At 44.3% G+C, this 15086-nt stretch overlaps 1 protein-coding gene across 2 annotated transcripts; it reads right to left on the bottom strand.

The window, feature by feature from the left end:
- Window positions 1-4008: 4008 nt before the first annotated feature.
- LOC149815954 (protein TIME FOR COFFEE-like) lies at window positions 4009-10792 on the bottom strand. Of its 2 annotated transcripts, none has more exons than XM_089988564.1 (12): window positions 10448-10792; window positions 10006-10311; window positions 9763-9920; window positions 9373-9664; window positions 8895-9273; window positions 8750-8813; window positions 8603-8668; window positions 8240-8525; window positions 8062-8164; window positions 7824-7920; window positions 7297-7716; window positions 4009-7195 (listed from the first exon to the last, which is right to left on the bottom strand). In XM_089988564.1, the coding sequence occupies exons 1-12, from the start codon at window positions 10548-10550 to the stop codon at window positions 4556-4558; spliced, it is 4914 nt and encodes a 1637-aa protein (XP_089844690.1). In that variant the 5' UTR covers window positions 10551-10792; the 3' UTR covers window positions 4009-4555. The 2 variants fall into 2 exon arrangements, with proteins under 2 accessions (XP_089844690.1, XP_089844691.1); XM_089988565.1 differs by having other exon boundaries at window positions 4009-7162.
- Between the last annotated feature and the right edge of the window lie 4294 nt (window positions 10793-15086).

Raw genomic sequence — 15086 nt, 5'->3', positions numbered from 1 at the left:
TATCATCTTTTTGAAAACGTGAAATTAGAAATGCATGACAATAAATAAACTGAATCATCATGTCAATGTTCATCTTTTATCTAACATTGAGCTCTTTTTACCATCTTTTTAGAAACATAAAATTAGAAATACATGACGATAAGAAAATTTGATTCACCGGTGAAAAATGACCTTACCAAAAAGACTCAAAGGATTGGCTGAAATAGCCGTTGATGAATTATCACTGATGTGTGTTTTGCCTGAAATAGTCGCCAAAATTTTGTCATGAAAGAAGAGGTTTGGGGACCACAAGAAACCCTAGGTTATGAGAAAATAGCCCTCAGTTGCGCATAAAAAGTTTTAAAAAACGAAATGAATCATTTAATGCTTTGCAGAATTCTCAAGCTGAAAAGAAATTTTGTGGTCACCTCATACAAAACTTCATGATTTTCACAAACCTTTCAAGAATTAGCAAACATTTCAGTAATTTCGCAACAACGAGCCTGAAACTCTTGATGAACTTTGCACGCTAATCGTCTATATATATACAACGAAATTTGCATGCTAAAATGGAATCTCACATTGCTTAAGGTTGACTGAATGCGAAAGTCCATGATATTGTGCATTAATTTTGTATTGAAATATTGTTAAAAAAAATCCTTGCTCACATGTTCTATTTTTCAAAACCTTTTCAACCTTGCACATCAAACCCGTGTCAGGTTGTACCCGTATGTTTGTGACATAGCTTAAGGTTCATTTGACTCACTCGGATCTCGGAACTGAGGCAATATGAGATCCTAATATCTCAAAATTGTCTAGATTGAGATCCCCTGTCTGCTTGACTGAAGGATCTAGTGTGGGCCTCAATTCAGTTCCAACCTTGAACGTCAAGATCCAGGGCATTCAAATGCACTCTTGTAGTTCTCATTGGAGTCAAAAGTTGAAAAGTTTGGTTGGGGATGTGGGGTACTAGAACAATAAGATGGCAATTCGCAGTTCCCTTACTGCCAAGCAGAGAAAATCACTCTAGAGAGTGTGATTGGGATGTTCCTGCTTATTTACAAAAGTCGGATATCACATTTGGTCTATAATGACAATATCCCAACTTATCCTGATTTGAAATGTTCCAACTTTTTTTATGGGGATGTATATTATACTTGCCATGATTTGATATTAATGAATAAAAGCTGACTATTTTTTAGCATATTTTACTGTACAAATGGGTGTACCATAGCACATTTTCCATGAAACATCCTATGGAACACAAGAAAATGACTTTCCATATCCTATTTTCTCTCTAAAATATGATATTTTCTAATCAACTAAAAGAAACCCAGTCGTGGTTTATACCTAAAAATATATGTGAATAACTGAGAATCTATACCTTGACACCATAAGCATATCTGAGCCATGGTTACCAATCTAGTTATGGGGATTTTCTCGACAAGGGGAAGTCTTTTGATAAATTAAAAAAATTAAGGAAAAAAAATCTCAAAAATATCAGCATATATAAAAATTTAAATTTTTTGAGAAAAGATATAAAATAGAAAATTAAATTTAGAAATATGTGAATATTGTGATAAAACCATGATATTTTTTTTTTACAAAAAATAACAAATTTATCAAGATCCTATTGCTTCTGAATACATGCTGTTATATCAGACGACGTGTACGTAAGTTTCTGCTTGCGTGATTTTGTTGTTTTTGACTCTAGAAAATAGAGCCCCACTTTGAACGGATATAATAAAGTTTAGAAACGTGTTTGGGATAGAAGTCATATTTTATCTTTATCTATGAGACTTACAGATGATTGATGGAGCACTGGGGATGGCCCACCTTAACTGGGTAGATTTGTGGCCGTACATCTCAAAAGGAACGGTGGACATTGCATGGATAGATGCAATCAATGAATCAAAAACCACAGCCGTAGGCTTAACACCAAGTTAGGTCTTTTTCAAGAGTGTTTAAAATTGTCGACTTGTAGGGTCTCTCTCTCTCTCTCTCTCTCTCTCATATTTCCCCAATTTATTTCTCTCTCCCCTATTGGCCTCTCTAAACCCGGGTTCTCTCTCTCTCTCTCTCTCTCTCTCTCTCTATATATATATATATATATATATATATATATATATATAGAATCGTTAGAATATGAGAACTGAAATCTAAGAACTAAAAATATGAGCATTTTCAGTACCTTTTTTGCAAATCCAACCATGTGGATGTGCTTGGCATAGTGAATTTGATAGGAATCAACCATTGGATCCTATATTTTTTATGAAAATTGTGATTTTTGAATGCTTGAATATTTATGAAGGTTATGAATAATTGATTTTAAAGCCTTAAAAATCTCATTTATGCATCAAAATCAGATGATTCAAGAACGGGTTCTTATAAAATCAAGCGTGTAGATCATAGATCACATCTGTACAGTCAAATTCAAGAAAACTAACAAAAAAATAATGAAAATAGTGGTTCTTGTCATATTCTAGTGACATATATATATCTAAACCGATCGATGGCAGAACCATTCTATTCATGCCTCATTTTTTGTGTAAAGCCAAGAAAGCTAAATGAAATGACTGACAAAGGTGTTTTTTATTTCAACACCCCCCCTCCACAACCTTATCCTCTCCTAAATACCTCATCAGCCCCACGGTCCCCCAACCCATCCAGATGGGAACAAAGATTGGGAAAAGGAAAACTTTGAAGATCATTCCCAATATAATAAAATAATGAGGAAGTATGGCCTATACAAAAAATTCTAAGAATATATTTCGGAATGGCACATGGGAAAAGAAGCCCAAAGGGCAATTTAGTCAACAAAGCTTCCACTGCCCTTGATACGGCTCAATCCATGAGCCTCGTGGTTGGTTGGTTCTTTTATTTGCCGGGAAACACATTTGCAAGTGGGCCGGGCCCGTGCCTCAGATTGAGTGAGCATCACAGCCAAAGGGCCAAATTGGACCACACCAGCCCACCCACCTAGTCCTGGATCAGCAGAGCCTAGGGAGACCATGGCTCCCTCCTAGGGCACAGAAAATTTCTTTGGAATTATTGCGACCCATACGATAATGACTATTTTACCCCTCCTTTATGGGGCACATTACATTTTCCCTTTGACGAGGTCCAACCACAAAGAGGATAAAATAATGAGAAAAATCTCACCACAAATTGTGCCACAATATTTACATTACTTTTTAATCATCAGCAGAGGATACTCCCCCCACCCTCATTTTCTGACTTTAGCCTTTGAAAAAGTTAGGGGCTCCTAACTGCATCACATGATGTAGGCTGTCAAGAATTTACCCGGACCAGACTATAATCAAACCCTATAGGGTCGTGGTATGGTGATAAATAAGAAGACTCCCATAAAAACCCGTGTCCGAACCTGGTCTGATCAATACATGGACACGGTATAATTTATGAAATTTTATACCATATCTAAGCCAGACCTGAGTTCCGATTAAGACCCGTAATTTTCAATGTAAAAATGACAAAAATATTATTTTACCAGGTCCGGTTCATGTAATTCTTATCAGGTCCAGATATGGTTTCTCTTATAGTAGTAGTAGACCTAATTAGACCCGGGTTCAAACTTGATACCATACCCCCATACCCGAAGATCTGATCCATGTATCATTCCACCTGGATCCCAACCAAACCCGACCCTTTGACACCCCTAATCACATGACTGCAAAATATCAGCAAAACGGATCTCTCAGCCCAATCCCCCACGTAAACCGTTTGTCCAAGATTACTAAAAAGACATAAAATAAGAAGAAGAAAAAAAAAACAGAGATCGATGACAAGATAAGGGAAAGAAAGCAATTTGGACACGACATGCATGCATTCACACCGACTCTCACAATGAGATAAAAGCCCATGACATCACCAGGCCGTATTGATTGATGACCATTATATAGCCATCTACAACCCAACGCCCATTCTTTACAGGATCAAAACAAAAAAACCACGGAAAGGAAATGAGAGGTGGTTGTGCATCAACCCATCTGTCGAAAAGATTGAAAATAGGGAAGTAAAAAGAATAGAAGCGCAAACTGTGTAACCAGAAATTGGGGTTTCTGTTTTTCTGTAGGTATGAACACTTTGTTAGTGTGACTGTAGAACAAATTACATCATCTACATCATGTCACCAAAAGAGAGCGAACCAACATCCACATACCTGATAAACATATAGACGGCTTTTCCCCCTCATCTTCTTCTACACAAGTAGAGAGCACCCTGTTTGTGTGCGGTTGCGCCCCAACTCTTAAAGCATTCCCTTTACTTGCACGCGCTCCCTTCTTCAAGCATCAGCTGCGATGGCGCGGTGGTCCTGTGAGGTTTGAAAACACTGGCTCAAATGCAACGGCATTGCCCCCGAGCACGAAACTCCAATCACCATCAGCGACAAGAATGAAGGTAACCTCCAATCCGCCATCCTCAGGGTCTTTAGTGTAGTACGCACACACATTGTCATTTCCAAAGTTGGAGACCATCTAAAAAAATTTTTGAGGCCCAAATATAATCTCTCTCTCTCTCGCCCGACATATTTCACCACCATTTAGATTGGAAAAACTCATTGGATCTTTTCATGCTTCTGTTTCCCGGTGGCTGCGTTCTGATCTGCAGATTTTATGGGTGCAGTGGAGACTGCATGAATGTAAGGGAAGGCAGCCATTACCGCTGCTGCATTAGCGTGGTTAGCTGAATTGGTGGCAGTACTCAATTGGGTGGAGAACTGGGGCGTTTGCAGAATGCCGGCATTGCCTTTGACAGCAGAACTGCTGGCACTGCCGGACTTCAACGGATCAGATGCAGAGGCGGCTAGGGTGAGAGCGGATGGGCCAAGAGAGAGCGCTCCAGTTGCAGTAGGATTTGAAGACACCGAAGACGGTGAATTCTTTGGTTGCTCTGATGGGGCCCTTCTTTGAGGCTGATTACCGAAAGATGGTGCTGTAGACGAAGTTGGTTTTTGGTAGTACGCGGCAGCAGCTGCAGTTAATGGAGGCAGCTGAGAAGACTGCGTAGGAAGGTAGAACATCTGAGCCTGCTGAAATTGTTGCTTCTGATACTGCTGCTGGGGTTGGTGCTGGTTTTTCAAGTTTGAAGACTGAGCCAACTGTTGCTGATGTGACAGTGGCTGCTTGGGTGACGAAACCTGTGCCAACTGAGGATGCCCTAATATTGATGGCAGGTTGCTTCGGCCACCAAGGGGTGGGGAAGGCTTCCTGCTAGTGATTGTATGTGGATTTTTGGGTTGCTGTGAGACAGTTGGCGTTGTTGCTGGCACTACCACTCCCTTACTACCTGTGGGAGCTCTTGAAGACGGACTTCCTGTGCTCCTTGCAATGGATGTTGGAGGGGACCCAACAACTGGAGTTGATGACGAATTCAGCCTGGCTGGAGAGGCAATGGAGGCACTGCCATTCAATGGCGAATTTGCAGGCACATGTCCAGTCATTGCCATTGCAGTTGCCTTTGAATTTACGATGCTGTTTCCAAAGGATATCTGCGAATGGGCAACAGAAGACCCAGGTCCAATAGCAGCAGGATTTTTGGGTTGCTTTGACGGGGAGGGGACAGATGCTGGTGTAGACGTTCTTGTGCAAGGAGCACCTGCGGGAGTGGACTTCCACTGAGGAGGAGATTGCTGAGTAGTTCCTTGAATGAGGGCTTGTGGAAATGCAGATAGACCACCAGGAAACTTGTTTACTGGAAGGCGGTCAGGATAAGAAATGGCAGCAGCAGTGTGCATGGAGACAGTTGGAACACCAGCATTGTTTGTAGCAGGTTTTGGTCGAGCCATGAGCTGCTGCGGCGGCGGCTGTTGTTGTTGCTGATGCTGCGCACTGGAAGTCATGGCAGTAGGTGGACGGGAAGTACCAGTTCCATTTGCAGGGTCCGAAATGAGATTGAGGGTGCGGGATGAATTATCAAGAATAGCTTGGTTGGAAACATGGGTGGAAGAGGAATTGAAGATGGAGATGGAGGAATTTTCATTGCTATTTTCTGGCTGCCGTGAAAAAGTAAGAGAGTGAGAAGCAATGGCTGGTGCTGGCTTTGCACCACCTGCCTTCCTTTCTTCTTGACGAGCAGCACCACCACCACCATTGCCACTGGTATTCTTAGCATCCTCTCCAATCTTTTGGCCAGTTGCCCGCTGTGCATGCTGCTGCTGAGCAGCTGCAGCAACGTGAGCAGCTGCAAGCTGATAACTCTGCCTGTAAGGTTCTGGTAAACTAAAAACCGCATGATGACCTTGAGCCATGGAGAAGTCTATTCCCGGAGAAAAAGACATGGCAAAAGCTTGAGAAGGAATCAGCTCCATGCCTTTCAAACCATACTGAAGATGTGGATCTGAATTTTGAGGCTGCTTCTCGCCATTCTTCCCACTGCCCAATGCAGACATGATTGCAAAATTCTGGTGTACATTGACTGCAAGAGGGTTGATGTTGTAGCTGGGATTAAAGGTCTGATGGAGATGATTATTTTGGGTATACAAACTCTTCGGAACAGGAGAAACATTGCTGTCTGCAGTGGTGGAACTGTCACCCTCACCAGCATGACCAGATTCACTCTCAACCTGGTGTGGCTGTGATGATGCATTTAGGCGGTGATTGGGGTGCAGTGAATTTGCTGGAAGTTGGGATTGTGATCTTTGTTGCTGCTGCCACTGCTGCTGCTGTTTATAGTTATGAGAACTGCCACTGCCACCACCTTGCAGCCGCTGCTGCTGATGGTGCTTCTGAGATGAAGACGAACCACTGGAATTGCTTGGTTTCTGCTGCCCCTGTTGAAGAGCCTGTGACTGAGCCTGCTGGACTTGGGAAGGATGAAGCATCTGTGATGCATAAAATGATCCATTGAAGAATGGTGGTGGTGGTGGTGCAGCAGCTGCTGTTGGTTGTTGGCCTTCATGTGTGTTGCTACCTCTATATGCCGAAGCTGCTGTTGCCGCTGCAGCTCCAACATGGGCAGGAATTGGGAATGGGTAGCCACTGCCTTGTACCATAGCAATGTACTGTGCTTCGTTGGTAGGCAGGTTTGCAAAGTTATAGCTCACAGTCGCTGCTGTTCCAGAGCTAGCCATGGAACCACCAACTTGAGCTGCAGAGGCGGAGGAAGCAGCAGCATTTCCAGCAACAGGAGCCTTTGCTCCTCCAGTTTTGGCAGCTGCTGCCACCTGATTCAGTGGGAAGATTATAGCAGGGCCATGCTGTAAAAGAATTATGATCACATTAAGACTAATGCTAAAAAGAGATTCCGCAAATGGATTTCAAAAGCCATACTTTACAAAGAGAACTATCAAAGGTTTACCGGTATGCTAGCTGCAGAGGCCGGATAAGTGTGCTGATGGAGTGCTGGTTGTTGCTTCCGCTGCCCATCGACAAACGATACTGAAGCTTTATCCTTTGAAGTGTGGCCACCAAAAGTAACAGCGCTACCATTGCCCTTCTCCTGCACTAAGCCTGGGATCCTCCCAGCAGCGGTAAAGTTGACAGCAGGAAATGCACCTGGTAAGGGGCTGCCCAGTATCATCCCGTCAGTCGAAGGCATTACGTTGAGGTTGTATGGTTTTGCACCAAAGAGAGATGCGTTGCTTGCTGCAGCCCAATACGGATTCATACGAGCTAATTGCTGATGCTGATGCTGATGCTGATGCAAATTGATCATTTGCGCAATGTAGCAATGTGTAGCACAGCGCTTGTGTCGTGGCTGAGGAAAGAGAACATGAGGCTGCCATTCCCAACAACGGATCAGAAACGCATAGTCAAAACTACTCCTAACCATTTTGAATAAAAGAACAGAACAAAAGAAACGTGAGAAAGAGGGAGAGGAGGCACATGAAGAGTTGGTGGTGCTCCGGTATTGCCGTCCATGGACACCACAGCTTGAAAGGGTGGAACTCCAGACCAATTTGCCGGTGCTTGACCAATATACCTACACAGAAATTTATGCCTATTGTAAGATCTCTCCGCCCGTAAGGGGCAAAAAGGAAGATCGGCCAGTGAAAGAAAGGTGGGAATCGTTACATGGAGGAAAAGAGAGAAGCTAAAATAGATAATGCTACAATTCAAATACCCAAGAGGAGGAGGAAGACCGCCCGGCCAGCCAGCAACCGTCATGGCCAGTGGCAAAGACGAAGGTCCCACCAGCGCTGCAGCAGCTCCCGCAGTCGATGGAGCTGAAACAATATCAAATGCATCAGAACTAGTCTGTCATCTTGGACCCGTGAACAACTACCAAGACGATGGATTACCAGGTTTCTCCGTTTCCTGTGCCTTCAGGTCACTCCTCGTGGATCTGGAATGCTTCTGAGATTGCTGTTTGCTGCCTTCTCTGTCCGACTTTTCTGCATCCAGACGTAGATCAGGCATCCGCTCTTTGTTCTGCTCTACCAGTTCGCATCCTTCGCCCACCTCTGCTCTATTCTCCGGTTCCAACGGTTTTGCAGGCACAGCTGCTTTCATCTTCACTTCCTCTTTTACATTGGCCTCGATCATACCAACCTCCTCCTTCACATTCATGGCCTCCATCTCCATAACCTGAGCAACAAAACAGAACCCAATGAGTAATCCACAAATCCAAAAGGACGAGAAAGGTATTAAGAAAAAAAACATACTTTCAGACGCACACTCATCAAATCCCCATTGATATCCCCATCCAGCATAGACGTCGTAGGAGGAGCCTGAGACAAGAAGAAAAGAAATTATAACAAAGCACCAGCGAACAGAGAACGGCAAATATCCATGAGGTTGTCATTCCCTACCATCAGATCAATGTTGAACTTATCTTCCTTTGGACTATCTGACCCGACAGATACAGAAGAAACCCTGCAAAGCAAAGAATACAAACCATCAGAGACGACCCAAACTATACCGGACGGGTAACCACCATCTGACCAGATCGCTCACCCCTTTGTTGAATCTTCCAGATCCACATCCGGTTTCACTGCTGGAATTGATTCCTCCTTTGGCTCAATCTTCTCACTGTAGATTACATCCGGAATTCCCTTTGTTTCACACTCTCCGTCTGTGGATGGGGGCTTCATCTCAGAGGTCGGATGGGGTTTAGCTGTATCCAGAATGTTCTCAGGCTTGAGAGATCTCGCAGTATCCACTGCAATGGAAGCCACCGTAACGCTGTTCTTCTCGGACTTGGGCGAAGACACCTCCATCTTCCCAGCCTCATTCTTGGTAGCAGGTACCACGGGGGCGCTCGAGACCGTACCGGTTCCAAAACCACTCTTTTCCTCCTCCAATTTCACCGGACGCGGCCGTTTCCTCTTGGGTGCTGCTGCCAATACAGAGAAAGAGTCAGAAAAGAAAGAACAGCAAGGATCTTTCCCTTCTCTCCAACAAGAAAATTGCAGAGAAGAACAGATAAACCCACCAACAGCTGGCGAAGGCATCGCCATCGAGCTCGAAATCCTCAGAGGAGCGACCGATTGCTGAGGCGAGGTGGGGGAGGAAACTCTAGGCTTCCCCACCAATGCCGAAGATTCTTCTTCCTTGGCCTCCCCCATAGGTGATGTAGCATTGACAGACGTCTCCGGGTTCGCAGATGCAGCGGGACACTGCCTCAATCCGAACAGCACTTCAGCAACCTCGATCTCGATTTCGATCTCCTCCTGGCTCGAAACCTTTGACACTTTGGGGGGCTTCTGCTTCGCTCCCATCAGCTTCTGGAGAGAGAGGGAGAGAGAGTCAATTGCAGATCTCAGGAGAAAAGAGAAAATCGGAAAGAAAGGAAAATATTTCTCCTTTCTCCGGAGAAACCCACCACTCGCCGTCGGATTGAGGCGTTAGACGAAGATGGGGAGATGGAGGCCGCAGTCGGAGTTGCTGGAGAGGTCGAAGACTGCCGTTGGACCGGAATCTGCCCTGCACCTCCTCCCCCTCCACCTGAAGCCGAGCTCTCATGCGATCTTTTCACTGAAGCTGGGTATACAAACCCAAAACAAAAAAGAAAATCAACCAAAATCCCGAAAAAAGAAAAGAAAAAGAACCAAAATGAGGCTCTCACCAGACCGAGCCTTCCTCGGCACCGGAACTCCAATCATCTCATCGGGGACCTTCCACTGTGACTTCACGATCTTTGCCGCTGGAGGCGGTACGCTCCTCCGGTGATTTGCCGCCGATACATCCTCCTCATCATCATCCTCATCATCCTCAACATCCACACTCTCTTCCGAGCTCTCTTCCCCTCCCTCCTCCCTGCTCTCATGCAACCTGTCCCCTCTCCTCCTCTTGTTCAGGCTCAACCTCTCCTTCTTCCGATCCCTCAACCGTGCCACCGCTGATTCCTGGAAATCTGCGACCACTCCTTCCTCTGCATCATGAAGGAAGCAACAATAATAACAAAGTAAAAGATATTAGTCCCCCAGGAAACAAGAAAAAAACCGATAACCCTAACCCTAAGCGGCCGGAATCTCGCCGGAGAAGAACTGAAACTCCCAAAAACCTACCGGGAGAGTCCCTCATCCCACCACCGCCGCTCCGCTGCGGCCGCCTCCTCGAAAAACCGTTCGCCATCGGCAGTCCTCTCCGTACCTCCCTGTTCCTATCCATCACCTCCTCCGCCGGCGGCTTCGCTCATCTAACTCCGACCTCTGATCGCTCTCCCCCGTCCGATCTTGTCCAGATCTCCGCCGAGCATAATTCCGCCGGAACTCCGAACGTATCGCTGGAAACAGCTCGGATTCGGAACACCCCCGCCAAAAACTCTAGGAATATCGCCGGAAAAACGGAAATTCCTCTCGCCGGAAAAACGCTCTCTCTCCCTCTCCCTCTCCCTCTCCTGCCCCTCGTCTATTTGGCTTCTCTTTCGATCTTTTTCTCCCCACTCCTCCCGAAAGCACGTATAGACGGCCACGATCGCCCCGACGCCCACTCCGAGACAACGGAAACCGTCCGATCGCGGAAGAGATCCGACGGTACTCACAGCTTTCTTGCCAGCATGGCGGTCTCTCTGCCGTTGGATGGTCTGACGAGAGATGGCCTCCTGGCATTCCACGTGTCGGTATCCCTATCGGCTTTCTTCCGCATCAAAGCATCGCCGACGAGGGCCGGCTTGTCCCTTCCCCACCCGCTTTTACTGACACATGGCGGTTTCATACCCTTCCGTACTGATACGATACCGGCAAGAATCGGTGCCGCGGGGCCCACGTGCAGTGCTAGAGTCTAGACGGTCAAATTATATGTTTCTTTAATTAATTTTCTTATTTTTAATTTCATTTGTTCTCTCTCCTCGCCTCATCGCCTGCCACGGATAGCGACGTCTCAAATACGGACGGCTAGGATTTCCGGAGACGACCCAGAAACGAGTCTCGTCCGTCCATCTGAATCCCAGCGACCTTAGCCGTCGGTCCGACGTGGCGATTTTGTCACGATGTCCACGCTGGCTGACAGGAGAGCGAAAGATGCCGTCTCTTTCTCTCTCTCTCCTGTCGGATTACGTACTCGATCATGACCCTTGGATGGGTATGCATCCGACGGCAAATAAAGGGAGAGAGATATGGGAGCTTTCTAGGGCTGTGGGGTCCGCCTCCGAGTACGGTGCCGCTATTATTCTGTTTCCCATACACGTGGCGAGCCTGTTATGCTGGGACCCACTGGACGCCCAAGTCAAGAGATCCGCCGAAAACCGGTGACGTCGCCTCTCCCCGTGCATTTTTCATCTCTACCCCTACTCTTTTTCCTTAATTACTTTTACGCTCACCACGTGGCCTGTGACCTACTCGTGTCGCCGTGGCTTGTGCTTCTAGACACGTATGGTTAGGGATGGCAGTGAACCGGGGGAAAGCGGGGCCCCGCCTCGCCCCGTTTGGACCAGGGATGAAGGGTATGAAACGAGGATGGAAGCGGGGACGAAGGTTAAAATTCATCCCCGTTCGAGGATGGAGGCAGGGATGGACGTACACTTTTCCCCGCAATAGTCCCGTCTTACCTCATCCTCGTTTAAAACTGGGGATGGAGGACATGAGACGAGGACGAAGGCGGGGGTGGAGGTTAAAATTCATCCCCCCCGGGATGAAGGCGGGGATGGAGGTTCTAATCTTGAGGCGGGGCCGGAGTGGAGACCTTGTCCCCTGCTCCGCTGGTCTCTCAAGTAACGATGCCCTTGGATGACTCTTATATTCCCACTCTAGGAATCGGAGCAAATACACCCACCCATTTTGTAAGATTAACTATCCTTTAATCTCTCTCTCTCTCTCTCTCTCTCTCTCTCAAGGGTTGTAGGGTCTAGGGCAAGTGAAATTCGTCAGCTTGGGCCTTTGCGTCTAGGTCCCACGTAGACCTTCCCCCTCCTTTCCCGCGTTTTGGGACCCACCACCACAGGGATCCCACTCTTCAAAACTCTCACTCTCTCACCTCCCTGTCTCTTTGCTTTCTCTCTCTCTCTCCCCCCTCAACCACTTTCTCTCTCTATTGGTGTTTACACTTTGCACCTCTTGTTCCCCCTCGCTTTCGGATTTTATTATGAAACCCTAAGCCCTTGACACGTCCGTTCGCCAGTCGCCACTGCCGCTCTCCCTCTTGGCTACTTCATCAGTCTGATGTGGACTCCCCACAACCAATTAAATAAACCAGTTGACAAAAAATAATATAAAACGTATAGATAATATAAAAACCCGTTCGTATCTCCAATATTAAAGTTAATCAAACAAAACATAGAATATTTTATTTTTATTTCTGAAATAATATAACATTAAGTTAAATTAATAAATATAGCATGTGATGTAGGGTTTGAGTGATATCTTCATTTAAAAAAATGGGATTAGTTTTTGTTGGGGTTTCAAAGCTACTTTGAAACAGGGAGAAGGAATCCGCCAGTTGAGTTTAACTTTAACCCAAAGGGAAATATTTTATTATCTAAATAAATTTCCCTTTTTTTGTTTAATTTATCTTACACTCTAAGACTCTCGTGCAGATGCAGATTAATTTGACTCGAAAACAATTAATTGCTTTTTTTTTTTAGAAAAAAGTCATTTTTATATTGGTGGGATCAACGACAAATTCATTTGTACCTTTACTCTTCCTTATTTTATTCATCACCCAACCTTTTGCATCAAACCAAAGTTGCTATATGACAACATATCCCTATGTGAATATATTTATTAACTTTCGAACTTTGTTCATTTTATTTATTTGTCTTGGTTGGTTATTATATAAATATATATATATATATATATATATATAGAGAGAGAGAGAGAGAGAGAGAGTCTTAAATTAATCTCTCTTGGGTTCAAATTTAATCACACGGTCAAACAGCCTACCTCTAATTTTTCAAATGACCATCAAACTTGTAGTGGTAATAAATATCGCCACCAACTTCTCTCACTTTTTCAAATATCCGCAAGCATTTAACTTGTATTAAGCAAATAGCCCTACGAGGCAATGGGCATCTTAGTTATATATTGAAATGACAAATTTACCCTTGTGAAATTAATTTTTTATTTTTTAATTTTTTTGCTTTTTTGAGTGCGTATCTCTAACCGTAAATCCGTTAGTTGCTGCCTCTGCCACCGTTCATCCACAAGTTTTTTGAGGACCTTTAATGCTCTAGATGATGAGATCTAGATCATAAAAAAATGAACGGTTGAAATTAATCCCAAAACCACGTGTTTGAGAGGCAATGAACGGTGTCAGAGGCAGCACTCACGGATTACCTGATACGCACTCCCTACTTTTTTTGGTGTCGACGTGGACTAAAAAAAACTAATTAATAGATAAAAGAAGTATTTACATCAAGGTCAAGGGGGGAATTAAAAAGTATGTAAAACAATGATGGGCATATTAACTTTTTATATCGACATTTAAAAAATACACTTATTTCAAATACAGAATTAGGTAATTGATTTTTTTTTTTTTGAAAGGCAAGATGGGGTTAGGCAGACCCCTACCAGTTATAATCAAACCAATTGGGTTTTGAACCTGCAACGTCCCAACACAAGGTGACGTGCACTAGCTGTTCCTACCAGACAAGCGGAGCCCCTGTTGGTACAGTGTAATTGCGTTTCTCAGTTAAAAGCATTGTTCTTTTTATACGAACAATGACATAGATCGCACTAACTTTTGTCACAATATCAAAACTAGTTGCCAACTAAAAAAAACAGGACACAATTAGCCAAATGATTTTTATTGACACTTTTGCCCTTTTGTTGCCTGAATAATCATGTCACCGTATTTTTTTTTCAGGTGAGAACTTGAATGGTTCTTGATTTTTTCAATCAAGATCTTACACTGGGCCTGATTTTTTTTACTCCTATTTTTTTTTTCAAGTGAAAAACTTTTAAAAAAAATGGTTCTGACCAAGATACCAAATTTTTCATGTGGCAAAAGGGTGAAACTGTAAAAAAAAAAATTGGCCAAATTTGTTATATTTTTTAATTCGCTGTCAATCTTGATAATGAGCCCAAAAGCTGTTATCGTCCGAGTCTTTATCGATTTCCTTATTATAAAAAACTACATATATAATGAATAGTTTGAAAAGGCTGCCTAAAATTTGCACGTATTCTACTTATCGTTAGTGCTATCTTTTTGTTTTTTTGTTTTGAAAGGCAAGCTGGGGTTAGGCAGACCCTTACCAGTTATTATTCAACATACCACTGGGGTTTGAACGTGCAACGTCCCACCACAAAGAGACATGCACTGACAGCTCCTACCAACCACGCCAACATACCAATGAGGTTTAGGAAGCAAGTAAGATGCATTAATAATAAGTAGAATATTATATAAAACATGAGGGCTCAGCGTGGTTGGTCAGTGCACGTCTGCCTGTGGTGGGACGTTGCAGGTTCAAAAGCTCATTGGTATGTTCAATAATAACTGGTGGAGGACTGCCTAACCTCAGTTGATGGAGCCACAGGCGAGTTCAGGTCAAACTTATTGGGTCGAGAATCGGGTCAGGATCTGGTCCCACTGTCAGCTATTTGCCTTGTGAGACCAGCAAGACGTTGAAAATTTGAGAGCCTGCACATGAAGGCACACAAAAAGGTGACTGTGGGCTTGTTCCATCCTTTTACCCTCGTACTTTTGCTCAGCAAAAAAAAAAAACTAAGCCACTTGTGACTGTGTAGTGTAACGTGTCATCTATCCATTGAA

The sequence above is a fragment of the Nuphar pumila genome, chromosome 15, assembly GCF_984573655.1.
Source record: "Nuphar pumila chromosome 15, dmNupPumi1.hap1.1, whole genome shotgun sequence".
Lineage (NCBI taxonomy): Eukaryota > Viridiplantae > Streptophyta > Magnoliopsida > Nymphaeales > Nymphaeaceae > Nuphar > Nuphar pumila.
This window is presented reverse-complemented; position numbering and strand designations above follow the sequence as displayed.